The sequence below is a fragment of the Mauremys reevesii genome, linkage group 5 (genome assembly GCF_016161935.1).
Source record: "Mauremys reevesii isolate NIE-2019 linkage group 5, ASM1616193v1, whole genome shotgun sequence".
Classification (NCBI taxonomy): Eukaryota; Metazoa; Chordata; order Testudines; family Geoemydidae; genus Mauremys; species Mauremys reevesii.
This window is the reverse complement of record NC_052627.1, coordinates 44,589,297-44,605,946: the sequence shown is the minus strand read 5'-3', so window position 1 is coordinate 44,605,946 and position 16,650 is coordinate 44,589,297. Positions and strand designations below refer to the sequence as shown.

Below are 16,650 nucleotides of genomic sequence, written 5' to 3'. Positions count from 1 at the left end.
ATCCTGATACCCATTGCCCCAGCTGGGGGTGGAGCTCAGGCTTCAGCTTCAGCCCTGGGTCCCAGCAAGTCTAATGCTGGCCCTAGCGACCCAATTAAAATGGGGTCATGACCCACTTTGGGATCCTGACCCACAGTTTGAGAACTGCTGGCTTACAGTATTATAATGTAGCCTTTATCCCAATGGGGGGTGGAAGGGTAAGAGTGTGTTTGTTTTTAAAGAACATTACTAGGTTTGAAAAGTTAGGAAATGCCAGATTTATAGTTGCTTGTGTAGCGTTAATTCTGCCCCCCTGTCTGTCCATCCTATACACTGACTGAAGCAGGAGTCCTGCAGAAAAAAAATAACATGCCACAGTATCATAAGGCATACACACAAGGGGCTGAATTAAGTAGTTGTAAATCTGACATATCCTTACTTTCAAGAGTTTGATTTTGCAAACTAAACAGGTTTTTTTTTTTTTTAATGAAGGGGAAGGAACAGGGGTTAAAGTAATTTCTTAGGTTACCCTCCTCTCCCTCACAAAGGAAAACGGTAAAAACAAATTCCTTTATGTGCATCTGTAACACTCTCCACTCCATAATGCATTTTCAGAAGAGTTTAAACCCTAACCATTATCACTGCAGTGAAGACATCTGCCACTTAAACTAAGGACAAATTGCATTAATTGGCAACTGGAGAAAGATGTTATCCCAGCAGAGGGATGGACCACTAGAGATTAGTCAGCAGCAGGAGAGGAAAAAGCCTGGCCCAGCTTTTTCCTCTCACCTGCTACCCTGGGAGTTTGGAAAGCTCCTGCTCTATATAGTGCTCCAAAGTGAGGGGAAATGGGCTCCTGGGACCAAGTGCTGAGTCCAGGGGCAATTTAGGGTAGGGAGCCTGGTTGCTGCCCCATGTGATGCTCCTAAAGCAGCCCTGGTCATGTTGGGTCAAGGGCAGAGATAGTTGAGCTGGGCTGGGCTTCTCTCTCTCCCTACCTGCCACAGCTGTTCTGATAATTCCCAGTCATTTCTCGTACAGTGTGTACTGCTTCTGCTTTGTCAACGGAATGAACCCAACCTCAGAATGTTCATGTGTTCATGTTGTACTTGCACTCTGAAAACATTTTCCTGACAAACATAAGTAAGAGAAAGGAAATAGCAATTCTCAACAGTTTATATCTCAGCAAAAACTGAATGGAATTTCATAGGACAAAGAAAGGGCGTTTCTGGAGCATGAGGGTGTTGTTCGTGCCTAATATCAATGGCCTGCTACAAACAATGAAAATGTTAATGTTTCTCAAAGAAAAGGTCCCATGAATCCTTTATAATGGAAAGTGATAAGCAACTTATATATAGGGTTTTCTACCAGCTTCTCTCATAAAAAAAATTCTGATGAGTTAGGATGCTTTGTACTTGTATAGTGCTTTACATTTATAAAGCAATGTTCAAAAGCAGCAGGATAAGAATGTGGTAGCTAATTGTAAAAACCTGAAGATATTCCTTCTCACTTTATTTCTAAGGACCTATGGTAATGTACTTTATCGAGGGACCTTCAGCAGTGCTTCAAAATTCAATTAAAGATTGTAAGCTGGACTCCTAACTTTTTCCTGGAATTTCAGGCCTGATTTCTATAATAGACATAATAACTTTGCAGACACTTTGACCATAAGATGGAATCACTTAGAAAAGGATTAGTAAACATGAGGTACCTTTATTTAAAGTCACAACAATTGATATTATAATTAGACTCAGCAGAATCTGATTTTTAATTTTTTGCAATTTTTAACTTTTTATTTTTTAAACTATTTTAATTTTTAGTTGCAGGAAATTAAGCTGAGGTACGGTAGAGGTTAGGACAGCACTGAGAGTGGGTGTGCAGGGGGCTCTCTCAGCAAAGCAGAGACCCCTAGCCAGAGCTGCAAGGAGGAGGAAGAGCCAGCACTTGGGGAGGCCACCTTGTTACTGAACAGTTCCTGCACAGGACAGACCCATTCAGCAGTGGGGTGGCCTCCCCTGCAACTGGGAACTTGTCCTCCTCCTCCTCGCAGGCCTGGCTAGGAGTCTTCTGCTCTACCCCACCAGAACTGCAGCCTTCCCAGCACCCACATGGATCCAGAATCTGTGTCTCTATGGCTGCGCCCTCTGTGGTTCCACTGTCACAGCCCACCTCACTCATTCACTCCTTGACACCACGGTTGCAGAGGGCTTTCTGCACTGCTACAGGGCTGGTGACACTACACCCTTGCAGGTGTGTCACCTGAAATCAACATTTACTGACATCTATTGATTTAAATTGAATCCTGCCTGTCTTTTGCTTCATTTGGTTGATCACATACCTCATCCTTAGATGTTTCAGAGTCCAGTTTAAGCGTGAGGTACATAACAATATGAGGCATGCCTTGGATAGCCAGCTGAAGGTCCATATTATCTTCTCTCCACAGAAGCTTGACGAGATTGTTCATAGCGGACTGTGCCTGTTTATACCTTTGCTGAGATGTTCCTTCATGCTCAAAGACTGAAGTTTCAAATGTAAGTTTCACCTATTAAAATAATTAAATATATTATAAAAATGGGGCTATACTTAAAATCATGTTCAATGTCAAATAAATAAAAATATATTTTGCCTTTAAGAAGAGCTGTAATTTCTTCTATCTTTTTACGGTAGAGAAAGTTCTCTACAAAGAAATTTTGAAACACATATAAAAGACATAAGCATTGAAAAATCCCTGTGGTTTGAAGAAAGCCACTTATACATTCAATGTTATATAACCATGTATTACCAATGACAAAGCCAGCTATTACATGTTTTATCAACCATGTGAACTAGGCATGTGGCTTGATATGTTTTCATACTTGTTTTTTATGGTTTTAAAAACAGAAAAACACACTTCCTGTTCTGGATTTATTTGAACACACAATCTAGCACCACCATTTTGAAACATTATTACATAAGACTTGTTTCAAAATGGCATTATTTACACATTTACATGTTCTTAAGGTTCTTTTTCAGAAGTATTTCCTTAACATTTTAAACTCATCAGTTTAGAAAGGTATATTAGTGCAATGTAACCTACTTAAGTTGGACCACAAACCACCACCAACCTTTTAGTAAATTTTTAGAACTCAGTGGCCATTGAATTCTTCACCACAAACTAACTTTCCAGTACATTTTCATTGTTCCTTACCATATCAATTTTTTTAAAAAATTAAGCAGGAAAAGAAGTGCTGTGCTGATTTATGATTGGACATTAACAACTATCTCTTATATACCATCAGTAGCAAGCACAAACATTTGTTGTGTTACCTGCTGTCCCAATTCTTCTAACAAGCAAAGTGTGACAATCATTTATAAAAAGACAATGATTAAATCCATTTTACAAAAAATCGTACAGCTGACAACTATTTTATATTACTTTCTTTAAAAATAAGTATAATTTTTAGCTTTGGGTATATACATTGGAATTTTAAACAACATAAAAACAAGTATAAATTTGGTTTGGAACTGGATTCTTCATTTTTCAAAATGTGTTTTTAAATCTGCATTTTATGTACAGTAGGCTTATGAAAGTAATTTAAAAATGATTAAATTAATTAATAAAATTCTTACTTTTAATGAAAACTACACAGTAAATACGGGAGCGGGAAAACAAAGGAATTTTTATTTCTTGTTTGAGCCTAAAATTGTATCTCTCAGAAAGGGGAAATAAAAGGTTTTACCTTCTACATGCTAAAATGCTGTCTCCATTTAAAGCCAATGGGAGCTTTGTCACTGACTTTACTGGAACCTTGATTCTGTCCAGTGAACTAGGGTAACTGATGTGAGAAAAAAAAATGGTCATGCTTCCTCAATAGCAATTAAGCTTAAGAAGCCTGAACAAAAGCAAGTAGTGTGTGTGAAAAAAAAATATTTCAAAGAAAATCTAGCAAGCGATATGGACAGTATACAATATTCATGCTTGTCAAGAAAGAGCAAAAAGACTACCATGTACTGCAACCATTTTGACATCTGACCCTCCACTTCCCCATCTCCCCTTCCCACTGATGGCCTTGAGCTTCTCCTCTCCCATTCCTGCCACTTCCAACCTCTTCCCCCTTGCCCTTTCTCCTCTTTTAAGCAGCACTGCATTCAACTCTTCTGCCCTCTCCCCCTCCATGTTGGTGTCATTTCCTACTCACCCAGCTCCTCCCCATCACTCTTCCTTTCTCTCTGATTTCAACTCATGGCTCTCCCTCTTCCTCTCATCACACTCTCCCATCGATATCTTCAGTGGCTTCAAACTTCCATTTTGATGATCCACACACCCTTTAGCCACCCATCTTCTCACCCTTACCTCCTCATTTGACCTACAGCCTTGGTTCAACTCATCCACTCACCAAATGGACATTCACTTGAGATGATCTTCATCAAGCACTGCTTTCAACTCTGATCCATCACTGAGTTCCCCCTCTCTGAGCATCATCTGGTCTCTTTCAGCATCACTCATCTGCCCCCTCCCTCTCACAGACCCTTCAGTGACTTCTAGTACAGGAATGGTGATGACTTCTCTTCTGTTCTCTATGTCTCTTCCCTTTCTCCTATTGATATCATTGTTGATCTTCTCCATGCTTAACTATCCTTCACCTTTACCTCTTTTGCACCTCTATTCTGTCACTGCCACCCACAGCTCTGGCTCACCCCCAATACCTGCTTCCTTCACTCCTGCTAAGTGTGTCTGGTGGAAAACCTGTGCCCATGCTGACAACCTTCACAACATATATGTTCTCTCCTCCTTCAGTTCTTCTATTTTCCAAGCCAAGGGATACTCCCACCCTTCCTATCCTCTCTCAAACACTGAGATATTGACTCGCACCTCCACTCTGCCAGCGATGCCAGCCTCCATCAATCATTTGGTATATTTTCAAATAACATTGCGATTTCTCCTTTGCTGCCCCTCATACATGTGAGCGCCTCATAAACATCCACAAAACCACCTCATTGTCTTTCTTCAAATCTCCCATTTAAAACTCCCTTTTGCTGTGAGGTCTACAAAAAACTTGATAACAGAGATGCAGCTGATGTGCTGTGACCACAGTCTATCAGGCTCTCATTGTTTCTTTAGACTCCCCCATTTGCCTGTATCTACCTCTCATCTCTTATCATACATGGAATGTACATTCTTTGGGGGCATGGACAATTTTTTTGTTCAGCATCTAGCACAATGGGGCCCTCATTCATGACTGGGGCTCCTAGATGCTACAAGTAATACAAAAACAACATGGAGTCTGGAGACAGGACAAAATGATGCCACAGAGTTGGTGGTTGTGCATGATCTCCCCATCCTTCCATATGGGAAAGGGGAAAATCCTCTAAGACAATCTTGTATCTTCCACTCTTGGGCATTCCCTTTTCCAGCTTCAGGAGAGTTTCTGGTTAAAGACGACACAGCTGACAGGAAATCATATTAAGAAAAGGATAATCTAAATACCAAGAAAGCCAAATATCCAAAAAGATGGCTTTTATTATGTGCAGAGATGGCAGTGTCGCCTATTTAAAGTTGCCTGGCACCTCCCTGTTATAAAACCCTGTTTTCAAACCCTGTTTTCAGTAGCTTATAACTTGCCAAACTAACTATTCAGGCTGAAATTTTCCATGCCAGGTGTCTGCCTTCGACTGAACATTTTTGGAAAGTTCCAACTAAAATGGTTCAGTGATTTACAAGAATGCAGTTAGGGAAAAATATGTTGTTTTGCCCACTTTAAAAATTCATACAACCATTTCATTGAGAAACTCTAGAATCTCTATTCTGTTGGAGCATTGACTATGCCTTTTGCTTTCCTCATGAAAAGTCATCCAAATTTAGCCAAGTTATAAGACTCTGAAAATCACAATTTGCACAAAGTAGAAGTTTAATAGACGCTGGCAATATTCTCCAAAGATTCCATCTGTACTGAGCATGCACCACCCCAAGGATACAGGCATTGAGTAGAATGTTCCCTATAATTGCTCCACCTAGCTCCCAGGGGCTGCTGTGGAGCTGGGCAGCGGAATTGAGGGAGACAATCTTTTTTTGTGCTCTCAGTGCTCCTGCTGCTGGCATCCAAGCAGCATGGAGGAGGAGGATGAAGACCTCTAACTCAAATGCAGAGGGGTGAGGTGCAGAAACAAGGATAGGAACGCAATCCAGACAGAGCAGGTTAATGGGAGCAAAGGGGGCAGGGAGAGAAGGATTCAAAATCACTACAGCACCACTCCACTCCAGAACTGAACTTAGGATTCCTAAGACTTAGGAAATATGAATTCATCCATCTCATTCAGTGAGCATCATTCATCCTGTGCACTGAATGAGGCAAGAGTCCTGTGGAAAAATAGTATGTGATCAATTACAGCCTTTATCAAAATGCACAGGGGGAACCACATTAAAGTTGCACAGGCAACCTGCATTCTGGCCTTGACTTTACAACCTAAACAACACTTTTCCCACATAGTTTATTTGTATGTAATATCTACATATGGTGATAATCACTTACTTTGAAATCATTTATATATACAGTACTCTAAGCTGCTGGTAGTACCATGCATCCAAAATTCTGCATCATCAATTCTATATACCAGTTACAGGGACAAATTCACTGCTGGTGTACACAGGTGTGTTGTATTCTTTTGTGAGAACATGGCTGTAAGCCTCAGGGTCATGGCTAAATTCTGACATTCTGTCTACTTAAGATTTCTCTGTCATTTCAAATATTTAAAAATAGTCTTAACTTTCTCCTGAGTGGAGGAAAGCTGCCACCTTTACCTTAGAAGTGGTTACTTTTCAGTGATACATGACATGATCTCTAGAAGTGGTGAAATGACTGGTTGACCCTTACCTCCACAAGCACAACTTCAAACTGGCCATCCTCTACACAAGCTGGAAGTGACTTTCTTCCCATGTCTAGAACCACCTTTTGTCATCTACAATTGCCCCTTTTACCTTCAATCATTCGCTTCCCTATCATCCTGTCATCTGGGAATGGGGAGCAGACTAGAAGTTTAGCTGCTCCCAACTCTGGGCTTTAAGGACAGAGGTAATCCAAAAGCAGACCTGGAACATGTGGGACTACAACATCAGTGCTGTGGGTTACAGGCAGCTCATGGAATCATCCATTTAAAAAAAAAAGGTCATTTTAATGGTCACTCATTTAATAAAAAAGAACAACACTTTTCCTTACTTCCCCCACTTAACATAAATCAGGGTGAAGGAAGCCCAAAGTCCATATATATATTCTGTAAAGTTTGCCAAGTGCTTTGGGATCTTTGGCTGAAAGACAATCCAGAAATGTCAGTTACATTCATTTAACTGAATGTTTTCAAAGTATTTGGTTAAAATAGATCCTGGAGAAAGTCAGAGATTTTCTTCTTCTTGATACCCTTATGACTAGGGTATGGTAGAGCCTGTGTGTCTTGCAATAATTTCATGGGACATAAAGAAACACAGTCAGCCAAGCTGAATTAAATTAAGTAAATCACTGTATTTACTTAAGCCTGTTCTAATATAGGGTCTGGTTTTCTTTTCTAAACAGTGGTAAAAGAAAAGAAATCTTGGGTTCAGACTCATCAATATTCTTATGAGCAAAGCTAAGCAGAAGTGGGTCAACAGTAGCAGTGATCTGTGTCAAATTAAGTAGCAGCTGGTTTGGTTACAGCGAGTTAAAATGTAGGTCCTGTATGAAACTAACAGTGTAAATATTCAGGATTCTCTCAGATCTTTCTGAGGCTGGGGTACTCTGTAGTCTCTAGATCATGTTCAAAGACTGCTGTAAAACCTTCAGATATTCAGTGAAAATCTGGTTTGTTAAAATAAGGATATTTTGTTTCATTTTTTATTTACTTCTGTATCTACCTATCTATTGTATTATTTGCATTGTGGTAGTACCCAAACGTCTCAGAATCAGGGCATGATTGTGCTAGGTAGATGTGGTCCTTGCCTTGAAAAAAAATACAGTCTGATGTAGCAACTGTTTGTGGTGCTGGGTGGGCATAATTTACAAATATGATAAACTGGGCGTTATCTATCCAAAATTGATATTTGTGTAAGATAAACACAATCCTAGAAGTACTGCTCATGGGCAAGATAAACTATATTCACATTCACTGGGGCTAAGAGAAGTTAGAGATTTTTTTTCTGAAAAGGCAGATAGCAAAAAGTTATGTATAAGTTATGTATACTCACAAAAGAGCTGTGACAACTTATGGAAATAACTGATTTAGAACATTACAGTTTGTCTTATGCAGCTGCAACCGTCTTATATCCAATGTCTTTTGCAATGCATAGCGAATGATAATACACTAACCACTCAGTTTGTGAACACGCAATCTTTTTTACTAAAGCTTGCAAGCAACAAAACTTATTTCTGCTGCAGCATGAACAGAATGTTTTCAATTGCAAAAAAACAGAACTATATATTAAAATTCTCCAACAGTCTATTTAGGTAATCACTCTTCTGGCTTGACTTAAGCTGGTTCAGTTACTGGGAAATAATTGCACTTTAATAAAAGGTTTTGGAAAGCCAGCATGAGAAACAGTTATACATTTCAAGCAATCACTATCTGCTTGACAGATTTACTGACAATGGAAATGTTAAGGCTGCATTAACATTAACTACTATAAAAAAGTTTACATGGGATGTTTAAGCAACAATATATATGCTCTAATTTAACAAGGATACAATTAATTAAGCAACATTGTCTGCTTTTCATTCAGTAAACAATAGTAGCTACAGCAACTACCTATTTTGTCAAAGGCAGGATGCGACAGGATTCTTCTACAGTGGAGTTCTGCCAATACTTTACCACAACTTCACTAGTTTAGTCAAGCTCCATGGTGTCAAATATCTTGGAAACCTTCCTAAACTGACACACTAGCACTTAGACTTATGCAACTGCAGATGTACAACCTACAAACACTAGCACCAACTTTGCTGTAAATGGCAGTGTGGTCATCTGAGTGTAATGACCTAGAAATAAAAAATTCTAGTTGCTGTTCACCTTCTGAATGGTATACATATCTTCACTATTATTACTTATTTTTGTATACCATTAGAAGAAAACAGTCAGGTTCCCAATACACTAGACAAGTTTATTTTATAGGAAATGTTTATCTGTAGGAATTGGATTAAATCTTGAACTATTTGATCAGCATTAAGAATAGTGTACACACACTGGGACATACTGTGATGAGAAAGAAGTTTAGTTTTTAATTTCCATCTCTCATTATAAATCTGTACAATGTCCCTGGTGAGGTAGATTTAACAAAGTAACTTGAAATATTTAATTATCTGGAACATGGGTAGCATGAAAATTAACAATTTCTAAGATTAAATAATTGTTTTAATAGTATATACGTTTGAATCTGCTCGGCGGCTCCTAGAAATATGGTCAGTTTCAACAGTCTCAGAAGTAATGCATACTGCTTGTTTTGGGGAAGCCTATCTTTGTCAAAACAGCATGGGGGCTTCATCACACATTAGAGAATTACAGTGTGCACATGTAACTAGGGTGCTATTCACTGCTGTAAACCCTAACTAGCTATAGTGTGTAAGACAAGAATTATAGTTTACAATTTGAAAATAAACACTAATGTTAACGTTAAAAAATTAACCTTAAAATGAAAAAAATAAGCCTTGCAATATTGTTGTGAGAAAGATTTATAAAAACAAATAAATACAGATCAATGCATCCAGTGTACAACATTAAAAGGGAAATGCAAACTGCAGTGTGACAACAGCACTTCACCACAATATTACATTCTAAGTACAAGAAACTGGTTCAGCTTCCTGAAGAAAAGTTACTACCACAATTCTGTAAACGGTTTCCTTTTAAAAAGTTGCTCAGTGTACAATCACCAAGTTCATCCCCCTCTTATTTTTAAGTGCCTACTCTGAAAGCTGTGAGACTACAGCAAAATTTTGTTAGCTGTGGATAAAAGCTTCTGAAGGTATGTCTACCTTGCAAAAAACAAACAAACAAAACTGGGTCTACAGACTTGGGCTTGTGCTACAGAGCTAAAAACAGCCATGTACATATTCCAGCTCAAGCTGGTGCTGGGGCTCTGAAGCCTAGGACGCAGCTAGGCCAACTTTCTAATTGCACAAAACTGAACACCCTTGCCCCATCCCCTTCCCCACCTCTTCCCTGAGGCCCCACCCTACTCCGCCCCTTCTCCAAGGCTCCGCCTCATTCGCACGCCTTCTCCCCTCCCTCCATCACTTGCTTTCCCCCACTCTCCCTCACTTTCACTGGGATAGGGCAGGGAGTTGGGGTGTGGGAGGGGGTGAGGGCTCCGGCTGTGGCTGTGGATGAGGGGTTCAAGGTGCAGGAGCGGGCTCCGGGCTGGGGACAAGGGGTTCAGAATGCAGAAGGGGGCTCAGGGCTGTGGCAGGGATTGGGGTGCAGGAGGGAGTGTGGGCTCTGGCTGAGGGTGTGGGCTCTGAGGTGGGGTCAGATGAGGGGTTTGGGGTGTGGGAGATGTGCGGGCTGCGGGCTCCAGGAGGGAGTTACTTTGCAGGACAGGGTTCCGACATGGGGCAGGTGTTGGGGTGTGGGAGGTGGTGAGGGCTGCAGGCTTTGGGGGACACTTACCTCAGGCGGCTCCCAGAAGTGACCGGCATGTCCGGCTCGTAGGCAAAGGGGCGGCCAGGGGGATCTGCATGTTGCCCACACCTGCAGGTGCCACCCCCACAGCTCCCATTGGCTGCGGTTCCCAAACAATGGGAGCTGTGGAACCAGTACTCAGCACGGGGGCATATGGAGTCCCCATGGCCGCTCCTGTGTCTAGGACCCAGACATGCCAGCTGCTTCCGGGAACTGCGTGGAACCAGGACAGGTAGGGAGCCTGCCTTAGCCCTGCTGCGCACCATCTGGACTTTTAGCATCTCGGTCAGCAGTGCTGACCGAAGCCGCCAGGGTCCCTTTTCGACCAGGTGCTCCAGTCAAAAACCAGACGCCTGGCAACCCTAGTGCGCTTCAGAGCCTGAGCTCCAGCCTGAGCCAGAAATCTATATGGCTAATTTTAATGCTGCAGTGTGAGCCCCACAAGCCCAAATCTGTAGCCCTACGCTCTGAGACTCTCTGCCATGGTTTTTTGTTTTGCAGTGTACATAAGAACATAAGAATGGCCATACTGGGTCAGACCAAAGGTCCCATCCAGCCCAATACCCTGTCTGCCAACAGTGGCCAATGCCAGGTGCCCCAGAGGGAGTGAACCTAACAGGTAATGATCAAGTGATCTCTCTCCTGCCATCCATCTCCACCCTCTGACAAACAGAGGCTAGGGACACCATTCCTTACCCATCCTGGCTAATAGCCATTAATGGACAGAACATCCAGGAATTTATCTAGTTCTCTTTTAAACCCTGTTATAGTCCTAGCCTTCACAACCGCCTCAGGCAAGGAGTTCCACAGGTTGACTGTGCTGTGTGAAGAATTTCCTTTTATTTGTTTTAAACCTGCTGCCCATTAAATTTCATTTGGTGGCCCCTAGTTCTTATATTATGGGAACTAGTAAATAACTTTTCCTTATTCACTTTCTCCACACCACTCATGATTTTATAGACCTCTATCATATCCCCCCTTAGTCTCCTCTTTTCCAAGCTGAAAAGTCCTCGTCTCTTTAATCTCTCCTCATATGAGACCCGTTCCAAACCTCTAATAATTTTAGTTGCCCTTTTCTGAACCTTTTCTAATGCCGGTATATCTTTTTTGAGACGAGGAGACCACATCTGTACCCAGTATTCAAGATGTGGGTGTACCATGGATTTATATAAGGGCAATAAGGTATTCTCTGTCTTATTCTCTATCCCTTTTTTAATGATTCCTAACATCCTGTTTGCTTTTTTGACTGCCGCTGCACACTGCATGGACATCTTCAGAGAACTATCCACGATGACTCCAATATCTCTTTCCTGATTAGTTGTAGCTAAATTAGGGTTATTTTTTCCCCAATGTGCATTACTTTACATTTATCCACATTAAATTTCATTTGCCATTTTGTTGCCCAATCGCTTAGTTTTGTGAAACCTTTTTGAAGTTCTTCACAGTCTGCTTTGGTCTTAACTATCTTGAGCAATTTAGTATCATCTGCAAACTTTGTCACCTCACTGTTTATGCCCTTATCCAGATCATTTATGAATAAGTTGAATAGGATTGGTCCTAGGACTGACCCTTGGGGAACACCACTAGTTACCCCTCTCCATTCTGAAAATTTACCATTTATTCCTACCCTTTGTTCCTTGTCTTTTAACCAGTTCTCAATCCATGAAAGGATCTTCCCTCTTATCCCATGACAACTTAATTTACATAAGAGCCTTTGGTGAGGGACCTTGTCAAAGGTTTTCTGGAAATCTAGTGTAGACATATCCTTAGCCTCAAACATAAGGCCAGATTATCTGTGCTTTGTACCACACCTCCAACATAGTCGGGCCTAAAACTAGCATAAGGAGCCCAAGGAAGATTACCCAGAACGAAGGTAATCCCCGATGACAGAGCTGATATACGGGCTCTCATGCCACCTTCTCTCCCTGTTGCTGGTATAATAGGGAAAAGAGGCATGGCTAGGGTGTCCCTAAATCATGCTGGTCCTTAGTTGTAGTTTCAGCCCCTGAGGGGGCATCTGCAGAGAACATAAATTTAAGTAATCCTTGGAAAACTCTAATTCAGTACAAAGGGGATGGCACTGGGATCATGGAAATGCATATGTGAACTTTAAGCCACCTTTTTACCATTCCTAAATGTGCTGGTCAGTCACACTCCAGAAACTGGCCCCAAGTCTGTATGAAGCCACTCACTTAACCACTGATTTAAAAATAGAGATACAGAGCACATGGAATCCAATGTTTATAGAGATTTTCCAGCAGCAGAACAGAGCGCCATAAGGGAATAGAAATAAACCATAATAGACCACATATGTAACATTACAGTATGTAAGCAAACTACAGAAATGTAACAGACACATAATAAATAACATTGGTTCAGGAAAGGAATATCAGCAAAGTCTGAGAGGTTTTCCAGAGCTCTCACTGCCTCAATCTTGTCTAACTATTTACAGATACAGTAATTTTTATTCTACTCAAACCTTAACTTCACTGAGTAAAGGAAGATGCTTTCATATCGTTCGTTACGAACTCTTTTTTCAGTGGAAGCAGAATGTATCCGCTTACTAGAGGAAAACAGACCCAGATTGGGAAAGATATAATTGAACTGTTATGTCTATATATCTCCACTGCAGGCAGCATAGAGGCTGTATGTCAGAGGTCAAAAAGTCTACTTGCTGTTTTCCCAGTGCCAGAATCTATAAACTTGTTATCTTGACTCCAGGATCCTTGTTCAGCTAGAAGAGCAGGTATGTGGGAAAAGGATGAAATCCTCCATCTCAATCAGGATTAATATCTTTAATATATATTTTAAACAAAAAGTTGTTGGATTTGTCATGTGTGCCTTCTGGGAGTCCAAGATCTCAATTTGGTTTAGCAGAGATCTCAACAGCGTACCATCTAAATGCTCTTATGGTTAACAGGCAAGTTGTTTTTCCCTGGATGTGACTTTGTGGCCATCATTTATATTGACAACAATTATTTTAAATTATCTATCTAGATATGTACATGATTCCCATTACCACAATAAAGAGCATCTTGCCAAGACAGCCTATAATTGAAAAATCCTCTTGCACTCACTCTTCATCATATATATCCCAAATGTGGATTACAAACTAACAAACTTCCCATTATTCACCCACCACTTCTGACCAACAGTGTACTTGTCCATTATTATTAGCAAGACAGTGCTATTTTGCCTCAGACCTAACATCTACAGACCAGACATTCAACCTTCCCCATCGCATCTAGCCAGTATGATCAAGACACCACAACATTTCATATATTATCCTCTATTTACACAGATCGTAGTGTTCAAAGCTGCAATTTTCACAGCAACTATAACTTGGCTCTTTGCATACAGGTAATATTTATTGGGCAGTGGTAAATATATCAAAAACACAGTATACATTTCTATCAAAAGTACAATACCTGCATAGGGCCCGGAATGCAAGACAAAACCCTTTCTATATTCTCAGCATTCACATCAACATCATTTACAGCAACAAGGGCATCTCCTGGAGATAAAAACAAACAAAAAAGGAACAAATAAATACAGGGTGTATGCAAACACCATACAAAATTCAACAGTAGGTTCTCTTCAAATTTAAAATATCATGCAGTACACTCAGATGATTTTCCTTAAATATAAGTAGGCTCCTCTTAAATACATCATTTACACAAGAGAAAATCCAAAGATTAATAGCCTGACCCTCTAAGCCTTTAACTTGTTAGTCGCTAAGGTGCCACAAGTACTCCTGTTCTTTTTACTGCATATTGATGTCACTTTTCAAAGACAACAAAGTGTAAGCATGTAACTTGGGGCTGTGGATTGCACGGGGTGGCATGACCTCTAAAAGTTAGGCATTGCAACACCTAATTCTCTTTGCAGATTTAGTCCTTTGTCTGACCACTTCTATAATAGAGGCTACTGAACTGCAACGAGTAATTCCAGCACTGAACCCTATAATTTGTGGCTGAAATAGATCTCTTTGGGCAAGATATGCTTGATTTAAAATTAGCTTCTCTATTTAAAGCCTTCAAGTGATGGGGAATCCTCTACATGCTGTTCCACTGGCTAATTATCCTCCCTTAAAAATCTGTGCTTTCTTTTCAGTTTGAATTTTTCAGGCTACAGCTTTGATAACACTTTCTTTCTACAGACAGGAAAAATAGCTCAATTAGTTGTCACTTGCATGGTTGTCTATGCTTTCTGTCTATAGAAAATGAAGGCAAGCTAAGATGAAAAAATGAGTTTCTCATTTAATTTTCAAAGTGATTAGTTGCATGGCCATTCTTATTTCTTGTGGGAGTGAGTTGAAACTCCTAAATTCTGCACTTAATAATCAAGTTGAAAAGCAACAGAAATTTACTTGTGACTTGTGTAGACCTTTATGATATACAAAGACTATCTCAAAAAAGTTCACACAAACCACCTGCAAAAATGAACTGCTGCCAAGCCAAAGTCAATGGAGAGAGCATGTCTATTATTGATCAGAATGGTCTTTGAGACAGTAAGTTGCCTAGCAAGAGGTAATTAGATCTTCTTTACAGAGAAGAGGAACTGGTTTACAAATCAGCCAGTTTTAAAAGTAAGCATTTTCTTCTGAGCACATTTGAGGCAGATAAGCTCATGCTTAATAGGTCAAATCTTCTCATTAGCATTCTCAATTTTTGTTCTGTCTTTAATTTTCCCTTGTATTTATTTTATTGAGAAGAAAAGAGTAAATCAATGTCAATGATAGTGACAACGTCTACTTTTGAGGCTCTTTATCAGTAAACAAACTCTGATTCTCTAGAGTAGCTGCATTCTTTATTTTTTGGGAGGAGCTGGGCAAATTTTCATCTCAAGAGCTTCCTCGGTCTCTAATAGGGTTCAGTCTTCACAACCCTCCTATTAAGGGCACATGCAAACTGTCTAGGGAGATTGTGAGATGTTTTGAGCTAGGCAACTCCTCAAGATACTAATGATATTCAACTTTACTTCTCCTTTCCACATAGCTAATAAGAGAGCAGAATCTGGGTTAACAGAGATAGCAGTTCTCCCATAATGCTGGGTTCATATCAGTCCAAAGAAGGCTGAAATAATTTTGGTAGGAAGTGGAATAAATTTGGAGAGGATTGTGAATGTACTCACAGTGGTCGGGTATTTCTACCTTCAGTTCAGTGGTTGAAAGATCTTGGAATCTGATTGAAACCCTTCCCCTTTGTCAGTGGCAGGCTTAAGCGTATCTTTTATCATTTTTGGCTAGATGTTTATTTAAAGTAATTGAAAATAAAACAGAAAGGGACTGAAGATTATATAAAAGATTGTCTTTATGCAATAGAACAGGGACCTGAAACTTTCTTGGTAACACCTGACATTAGATTTTGAAGCACAGTCCTGTCTAATTATTAATACCCCCCAAAAAGGAAGTGTGTTACAAACAACAGCACTGATAAAATCCCTTATTATAATAGCAAAATATCATGGGTTTCCTTAGGATAACATCCCGTAGAAAACCTTTCCTTTCAAATAATGGTAGATCTCTCTACCATTCTCTCTCCAGTTTGTATTTTTTCTGATTTACACCACAGGAAAGGCTTTGGCTTGTTTAGGCCTTGGCATGAGCATCACTTCTTCCCAATGAACAAAAAAATCTCTCCCACACATTCAGGCTGCAACATATGGTCTCTTAGTTTTGTCCCCTTCTAACTCTATAGGTTCATCTCACCTACCCATTTAACGTGAAGCACATATGGACTTTTCTTTTATGAGATTTAGTGATTATACCAGCTGTGCACTATTGGGCTCTGGTATGCAGAATTGGACTTTAGCCAATCACAGCTTAATTTTCCAGAGGTGTTCAGTACTTGCAGCTGCCCCTGAAGTCAATGGAACCTGTGGGTATTCAGCAGTTCCATAAAACCCACCCAACAGTTTCTAGGGGCAGAAGTAATTACATTTATTTCACATTTTGAATATTTTAAAAATACATAAGATGTCCTCATCAGCCCCATAGGTATTGTAGATATTACCCCTCTTTTAAGGATGAGGAAACTGAGGCAGAGTTAAATGGCT

The 16,650-nt window shown here is 40.2% G+C and overlaps 1 protein-coding gene across 7 annotated transcripts in view; it reads right to left on the bottom strand.

The window, feature by feature from the left end:
- The window catches only part of INTU (inturned planar cell polarity protein), a 98,098-nt gene that overhangs the window by 55,680 nt on the left and 25,768 nt on the right, over positions 1–16,650 (bottom strand). For all 7 annotated transcript variants that reach the window (XM_039540575.1, XM_039540576.1, XM_039540574.1 and 4 more), the window contains exons 3-4: positions 14,022–14,107; positions 2,318–2,521 (exon numbers count right to left, since the gene is read on the bottom strand). In XM_039540575.1, coding sequence (XP_039396509.1) covers positions 2,318–2,521; positions 14,022–14,107 — 290 coding nt within the window. The remainder of the gene's footprint in view (positions 1–2,317; positions 2,522–14,021; positions 14,108–16,650) is intronic.